Source organism: Branchiostoma floridae, chromosome 2 (assembly GCF_000003815.2).
Source record: "Branchiostoma floridae strain S238N-H82 chromosome 2, Bfl_VNyyK, whole genome shotgun sequence".
Lineage (NCBI taxonomy): Eukaryota > Metazoa > Chordata > Leptocardii > Amphioxiformes > Branchiostomatidae > Branchiostoma > Branchiostoma floridae.
In genome coordinates this window covers 4,144,552-4,152,903 of record NC_049980.1, presented here as the reverse complement: position 1 = coordinate 4,152,903, position 8,352 = coordinate 4,144,552, and the positions used below count along the sequence as shown (strand labels likewise).

General features: G+C 41.9%; 1 protein-coding gene across 2 annotated transcripts; it reads left to right on the top strand.

Annotated features, from left to right (window-relative positions):
* The first annotated feature begins 489 nt into the window (after positions 1 to 489).
* On the top strand, positions 490 to 7,018 carry LOC118409279. Of its 2 annotated transcripts, none has more exons than XM_035810175.1 (6): positions 490 to 656; positions 2,336 to 2,405; positions 3,512 to 3,668; positions 4,378 to 4,512; positions 5,593 to 5,733; positions 6,740 to 7,018. In XM_035810175.1, exons 1-6 carry the CDS (start codon positions 607 to 609, stop codon positions 6,808 to 6,810), a joined length of 624 nt encoding a protein of 207 aa, XP_035666068.1. In that variant the 5' UTR covers positions 490 to 606; the 3' UTR covers positions 6,811 to 7,018. The 2 variants fall into 2 exon arrangements, with proteins under 2 accessions (XP_035666068.1, XP_035666067.1); XM_035810174.1 differs by lacking the exon at positions 490 to 656 and adding an exon at positions 698 to 1,306.
* Positions 7,019 to 8,352: the final 1,334 nt, after the last annotated feature.

Here is an 8,352-nt window from a genome sequence, read left to right as displayed (position 1 = left end):
TTCCCGTTAACAATGGCGGGGTGGCATACCTGTCTGTTGGCGGGGCTACCTTAGCCCTGACCCGCGACCCTGCGCGGTTACCCTACCCGCAGTACCACACTAAGTCAACAGGTGTCGCTTACAAATGCATGCTTACATAGTCACCCCGTCCGGACGAGAGTGAATGGGACGTATGGACATCTTTTTCATGGCCATCGTAGCGTAGCAGATAACTTGTAACAAACTCAGATGGCTCCGAACTAGCCCTGTCATATATAGGTCAATCGTTATATCCCTTACAATATCATATTCATCCTCTTCAATACACATCATTTATAGTACTTTTTATCTAGTGTAGCTTTCGTATAGCATTGTGTATGACCCACGGTCACTGGATTGCGTTTTTTAAAAGATCGGATTCGGTTATATAAATAACCACCTACTGTATGTAAACTGGGGGGTTTGGTTACATGTCAACGTAGAGACAATGTATGGTATAAACAGAGAGGGTTGGATCGCGTGGTTTAGTACATTAAAATACTTCGTCGTCCCCAATACTAGGTTAGAAGGAATAGGACTCTCTTTACAGTATACCATTAGAATTTAGATCGTCGTACTGTCTGCAAGATGATTACCACTCACAGGAAAGACTTTTCCGTGCATCACAGAGGGCCCAGGTAAGACAGGTGTAACAACAGCAGGTGTGTGAGTGGTGTGTTTGGGGTGTTTTAAGTGCCAAAATGGGGTTTATGTGTGGGTAAACAGAGTCGGTGTTTATGTCAAAATTTGCCGCGCTTCAATGCCTTTATAACAGTGGTGGCACGGCGTTGGTGGGGTTGGGTTATCGCCTTGTTGTATCCAGTGGTGGAATTCCATCCTATAAACCAAACCGTGGCCAACACAGCACACAGACGCTTGACCACCGTGTCCAGAGGCTGTAGTGTTTGACCAGTCGTCCGAATCCGAAGTAGCGCGCCACCGGGCCTTGCATGGGCGCCTCTCGGGAGCGGACGAGGGTCAACGCCGAGGAAGTATCGCGGAACCTCCCGGTGCAACAACGGACCTACCTCGAGGGAAGTGTACAGTTTCCGTAAAATACGCAAACAGGCTAGCTCGATCTTAGGACTTCGACGACTCACTTCGTGTTGCCGTAGCAACGGACCTATCAACAGCAACAAAAATCGTCCAGAATGGCAGAGAACGGCTTAGACTTCGAGGCCGTTGCTATGGTTATGGAGAAGGACGACGCCCAGGACGAGTTTAAGAAGCAGGTGCAGTTTTTACGGGACAACGGGCCACTCCCTGACGACGGTGGGACAGACATCAGGTACAAGGAAGGACGTTATAGGATCTTCGGACTGTTCTAAATCACCGATTTTTATGAAACAAGGGGGGAAAGGGGCGAAAGAGTACTGCTTTATAGATATGGGTAGTTAATTGACTGTTTTAATTTTACTACCAACGCGATCTCATACTTTGTTTGTTTACTCTTGCTTGTTTTATGATAGAATGATATGAGAATTCATGAGCGTACTTTCGTGAATGTTTGGTTGTTATATATAGGTAGGCCTTTCCTAAAGATTGTTTGTTTGTTTGTTTGTTTGTTTGAACTTTTATTCGTGATTATGGTATACCGAACTTTGACTTAGACATTCTACGACATTAGTACGTTTTTCGATACTCCATTTGCACATATCTACCGCATATATTTCCCCAGTTTGCAGTAGCTGTTTGGCGTGGTTTACAGTGTAGTCGAAAAAACTTTTTTGAGGGGGGGGGGGCGAAAATTGATGCTAGCGTGGATGTCATCCATATAATCGGATAAACATGGCCTTAAGTGACACGGAAAGGTTGTAAAAAGCAAGTCATGAACTTGTATATATATCCATGGTTTGTTGTTTTGCTACCGGTGTTCTGTGTTTGGCTGTTTGATGACATAACAAATCTAGAAGTTATGAATACAACATGACATTAGGCATGCCTTTTGTCAAAGAAATATAGCTTTGTTTCGGGTATCCTATATTTAGCCAGGAGTCCTCTCTGAAACTATAGAGAGAAAGAAATGCTGCCCTTTTATTGAAAAAAAAATTTAAGGGGATAATTTTAGGGGATAAATTTTCGACCATTGGTGACAAATGTCTTTTGCAAACAGGCGTGGTTTAGTGAAATATTACAGTTGTTTTACATCTCGTGTTCTGGACATATCATGGTCACGATTTTGGGGTAGTAGATAGCTATAATGTGCTCCGAAAGAAGTGATGCAAGTTTTGCCTCACTAGCGGCTAGTTTTAGAATTGCAGAGGGATTTTTGTCACAAATTTTACGACATTCTAACACGGTTTCTGTCCCCCCTCAGTGTCATCGCCCCTACAACCCTGCCCCTACTGGACTGGACAGACGAGCGCTCCCGGGTCAAGAGAAAAACGGTAAGAAAATTTATCTGATCTTTGATGTTTATTCGAAATTCATGAGATTAGAATTAACTAATCTATTCTTCCAGAAGTCTAACATCAAAAACAGTAAATAACGATAAAGAAAATAATAACAATACAACGACAGAGGTTGATAACTGAAAAATACATGATTAGACTTCTGGAGATCAAGCTCAATGTTTCACAAGGGTAACAACTTCGAATATTTGGCGGTTAACGTTACTTATCTATTTATGGACTTTGTCAACAAGCCTTTGCCAATCTTTGTAAATCACTTTTAATATAGCAAGGAATGGGAAATTCAACACAGGTGTTATGTGGCCTAGTCGTGCATTGTGGCGTAATGGTAGGGCATTTGGCCCGTACACCATGTACCAGGGGCCTTGGGTTAGAATCTCCCGATATGCCTTGTTGACTTTGTCCCCGTGAGAAAGTAATTTTACGCGAATTTTGCTAATACTATTCAGGTGAAAACAGGTACCTAGCTTTTGGTAGCGTCCCTCTGATAGGACTTTAAATGGTGACAAGTGGAACAAGTGACTACTGCAATATGGACGGCTACGAACTACAATCTAAGATTTTGGTGTTGACTTCTTCAACAAATGGTACTGGAAGCCAAAGTGCCCACTTTTTTTGTATTAAGTAGGCTTTGGAGGCCTGTTTAGATAGCTCTCTTCTTTACTAGTCGTTACAGGGGCATAGAATGTATTTCGTCTTCCACTGCAATTAATGTGGGGTATTTACAAATTCTTTCCCCTTCAAAACAAAGCCTATTTACGAGCTCATGAGAACGGAGACAATACTGTAAATGCAGAAATGTTCGCGGTGGATTTATGTTCACGGTTTTCGCGTTGGCCATTTCACCGCGAATTTAAAACCACCGCGAACATTTTCGAGGGCATTAAGATACTACAGTGCATGGTGCTACTGCGAAATTAAAACCACCGCGAAAAGTCCTTTTTCCCGCTACCGCGAAATTAAATCCCCGCGAACTTAAATGCATTTACAGTACCTGAAATAATCTTTAAACAGATCATGAGAGGGGATATCGTTAGGTTTTCTGTGACAATTTCTGATTCCAATTGTCACGACCCAAACAGGACAACTCGGGCAGAAACGCCGACCGGAAGAAGAGGTCAAAGAAGTCCGCAGCGACCCCTAGCGCCGATCGCTACAGCTACAACTACTGGCGCTGGCCGCCCAAACCTCCGCTCAAGGCCACGAGCGCGCGGGAGGCTTTTTCCACACAGGAGACAAGTAAGGGGAGATTCATTACACATGGGGAGGTGGAGAAGACAATTAAGGGGAGAGTCATTACGTGTTCAGGGAGTAGGATGGCTGTCGACATAAGCTCTGAAACTGATGTAAACGTGGAAACTCACATGCTACCTATAGAGACATTTATCATTGTACATGTGAAATTTCAGATTCCTACAGTAATTCTTAGACAGTCCGATCCAAAAGAAATCAAAGTCTTACAAGCTTCCAAGGGTGTAGTCATCGTAAAATAAACTCTGAATTGGAATTGGAGCAAAAATTGATATATTTCCTAGCAAATTGAGTAATTTCAATCTTTACCTTTTTTACGCTTTGTTGACTCACATTTTACATGTATACATTTGTGTATTACTATTATTGTATTTTCATTATGATAATGTTGCTTTGGATGTATTATTGCAAGTTTAACAAGCTTGAAAAATGATGTATACATGTCTGTTTACTGTATTACAATAAAGTTAAAATACAACTATACTACTAGTACTACTTCTACTACTGCTACTACTTCTACTACTACTGCTGCTGCTACACTACTACTTCTACTACTACTACTACTACCACCACCACCACAACAACAACTACTACTACTACTGTCTGTCAATCTATACAGACAACAATGAGGACTACTGTACTCATAAATTACAATGCAAACTAAAAGCTGAAATAAAAATCTAACCGTTTTTCCCAGGTCTGTTCCGCTTCTCGCACTTCGGTAATCCTTTCCCGCTGGACAAACTGAAGCGGCGGCCGACAGACCACGTGGATCTGCTGAACGACTCTTCTCAGATCTACCCTACTGTCAGCAGGACGCTCAAGTTCATCAGTGAGTAAAAATAATGTCTGTTTGTTTGTTTGTAGTGGTGCGTACCTAAAGCCCGGACTTGGAATTGGACCTAAAAATGTTTAGGTCCAAGTCCAAAAAAAAAAAACTAAATGTCTGGAGCCAAGTCCGGACTTGCAAATAGCAATCTGTCACACTTATATTCCCTTTTTTCGTTCTAAACCATCTAAAACCATCCATAGACAGAGAAATTTGCACTGGAAAAAGACAAAAAACAGTTCGTGTTTACACTGGCTGTCTATCATTTTCATGTATTTTTCACATTGCATTTCAATTCATGCTTACATGCAATTTAATATGCACCATAAGTCCGGACCTGAACCTGAAATTGAGTTTAGGTACGCACCACTATTTGTTTGTTTGTGGACCTGTTGAATGACTGTTGGTAGAACTAGCCCACTATCACCAGGATGCTTTAATAATCCTTAAATTGTGAGTAGGTAGTGTTTTGGTTTGTTTCTGTGTAATTGTCCATCTTTCTGTCTGCATACCCTGTCTCCACATGACTGATTGTCTGTCTGCCTATCTACATGTCTGCTAGTCTGTCTATCTGTCTGTCTGTCTGTCTGCCTGTCTACCTGTCTGTCTGCATGCCTGTCTGTCTGTCTAGCAGTCTGCCTGTATGTCTGACTGTCTGTCCGTATGTTGTTTGTCTGTCTGCCTGTCTGTCTGCTTGCCTGTCTGTCTGTCTGCCTGCCTGTCTGTCTGTCCGTCTGTTTCCTCTATCTGTCTGTTTTCCTGACTGTCTGTCTGTCTGCATGTCTGTCTGTTGGTTGTCTAGCTTTCTGTCCGTTCGCCTATCTGTTTGTCTGTCTTGTTGTCTGTCTGTTTGCATGTCTGTCTGTCTGTCAGTCGAAGGCATGACTGACTGTACCGATGCAGAAATGCTACCTAGCGGTCCTCAGTAGAAAGGCAGTTGTAGAAAATGCCTTACCTTTACAACATGTGCAATTTTCACAGTTACATTATTCGTTCTATCACTAATCCAAGGTGTCTGGTTGAGACTTACAGTAGTGGCTCACTGTCTTGAGGTCTCCAACATTCTATTATTTGTCCCTACAGCTCCCTTCTCCTCGGAGTACGAGTACAAATACAGCAGTCCGGACGGCTTTGTGCACGAGCGGCCCTGGCAACAGCGGCTCCGCATATTCCGCAAGAACAGGACGGCGGGATCCAACAGGACAGCCGATTCCGACGGCAAAGGTACGTTGCCTAATGGTGCAGGGCAGACAGAAACCGCAAGGAGGCGTATCTGTACGGGCGGGAGTTTTGAATCGCACTGTTTTAAAGTAGGATCCGACAGAACCGCCGATTCCGACGGGAAAGGTACGCTGTCTAGCGTTTTGTAAGGTTTTATTGCAAATTCATGCCCATGGGGCTAATTGCAAGTGAACAAAATCAAATACATGAATGGTACAGAGCAAACAGAAAGCGCAAGGAGGCGTTTCTGCACGGTTTGAAGTTTTGACTCGCACGATATTGTAGTAGAATGAACCAGAACAGCGGAGTCCGACGGGAAAGGTGCGTTGTCAAGTAATGGTTGAAACCCGACTTGAAAAAATCAGTAGACCGGATGTTGGACCGATACGAAAATGAACAGATCATACCGGCAGGTGTTCTGGGGCGTGTTTAGGGGCTTACATGTCAAAGATAATAACAATAGCGAAGTAGGGGAGAGTTGTTAGTCCTTTTTCCAGAGTCTCTACAGTCAAACTTGGTATAAAACAATAGCAGTTAGTGTTGTTTACATGAAGATAGGATTTTTAAAACGATTAAGAAATGGACGCCGGATACTCTACCAAACAAATTCCTTTGTAGGGAAATGGACCATTGTTTTGAGTATCGCCCACAAGTTTTCACAGACTGTTAGGTCCAGGTTCAGGTCCGGAGCTGGACCTGATCTTCTGGACCTAGGCCGTACCTGGACCTGAATTTTCTGTGCCGGTACCCATTCCTAGCTAGCTTACACTATGACAGCAGGATTATTGTCAACCGGCAAAGGTTGACCTTTCTGCAAGGCGGCCTCTATGACTGAGACGGTGTCCCTGTGCAGAAACTCCGTCTAGCGGTCTTTGATAGAAAGACAACTTAAGAAATGTGGATCCTTTACAGTTTGATAACTTTGATCGTTCTTTTATGACGTAAATCATAAGATGTTCTTATGTGACTGTTCACAATTTTTTCTTGATCCTGAAACCATTTTTTTCAGGTTCTCCTGACAGTGATTCATCCAGGAGGTCATCGGGCTCCGTTATCTCAGCGGTTTACCTTAGAAGATAAGAAGTACGAGCCACAAGAAAGGCGGTCATTCCCTCCGCGGTGGATCAGCATTGCAGCACCGTACCGAAGCGCCATCTGGCGACTTTTGTTGCCGTTGCATATAGTCACACAAATAAGACTAAGTACATGATAGAGACGCACTTTTAATAAATGATAAGATCACACTGGATCTACTATATGGATGACATTTTTTGAGCCCCCCCCCCCCTCCCCCCCCCCCCCAAATTAGGAACCTTTACCATATGAAATCAGCCATTTTACCGTTAGTTTCCATCGTGTAATTTATTGCTCATTGTGTAGCTTCTTGTAGCCTAATTCTCAGTATGGTTACAAAAAATTGCTTTTTCTAAACAGACCAAAATTTATAGCCGCGGATGTCATACATGTAATGGTTTCAGTGTGGCTTTATGTTTAAGTTTTGCATTCTATGCGTTTCCTGTATTTTGTTAGTCCTAAATAAACTAGTCAAGAACGACCAATAAATCTTTCTTCAAATTGTATTATCAATCAATCTTTGGATTTCATTTATCCCAACTTTTGTATATCCTAATTGAATATATATATATTCTTTCTAGTATACACTTTATAATTCTATCTATTTGTTAGGTGTGTATTACCCCAGTACTAGATTGAAATAGACTATTATATTTACGACTTTTCCATGACATCTTATTAAAACAATGTATATATAATCTTCAGCTTTTCGTGTATACTCTAATATGATGAAGTTTGTACTATTATGATACTATGTAATAAAAATGCTACTTGTCATCTCGTAAAAAATGAGTGACTGCTCTATATATTGTCTATCTTATTAATGATAACGTTTTGTCTTAAAGACCCATACTGAAAAGAATAGGGGGGGGGGGCATCTCGGTGTGAATGGTTCAAAGCGTACAGCACTATGGCCTCATCTTGCTCATCCAAGTGCATAGATCGACATTGTAGCTCAGTACTGCAACGCCATCTAGCGACTTTGGTTGCCGTTGCATGTAGCCAGCCTTGCAACGGTTCTGTCGTTTACCATGTGAATTATACAACGTCTACAATTATGTAAAAGTGACCTCCATAGTGTAATCAACTTTCATAAGTTCCAGGTATCAGTAGCCTTTGTCTGCACAGATGTGCATAGTGCGGCTTTCATCTTTGTTGTAACATTTGAACATGACATCTTATCTTTTCGTATTTACCATGCTATGCGATACCAGCAGCGAACAACAAAAGGATAGGCCATGTTTGTCTGAATCGTTATTTATTCATGAGAAAGCTTAAATCAACCTGTAGGCCACTTTTCATTGAGGTAATGAGGAAGGTAAGGGTTAGATAAGATAAAACAGAGATACAGGTTACATTGAGTCCTAATAAATCTCTCAGCATATACATGAATCACTACATATACATGGTGCAAAACATTAGCAGAGCGAGTTAAAGCCTTCAAAGTCTGTGTCTGTTTTTTTTTTGTAATTTCCTTTACATCAAGAGTCTCTTAAAACAGGTTGATTCGATTATATGAACTACATCCTCTGGGAACTCCAAAAGTGA

What these genes read in the sequence shown, in the direction of transcription:
- LOC118409279 (XM_035810174.1), top strand. Translation starts at nt 1,170, where the DNA reads ATGGCAGAGAACGGCTTAGACTTCGAGGCCGTTGCTATGGTTATGGAG. An exon ending in GACGGTGGGACAGACATCAG is followed by an intron (nt 1,307 to 2,335) that starts GTACAAGGAAGG and finishes GTCCCCCCTCAG; the next exon opens with TGTCATCGCCCCTACAACCC. An exon ending in CCCGGGTCAAGAGAAAAACG is followed by an intron (nt 2,406 to 3,511) that starts GTAAGAAAATTT and finishes CGACCCAAACAG; the next exon opens with GACAACTCGGGCAGAAACGC.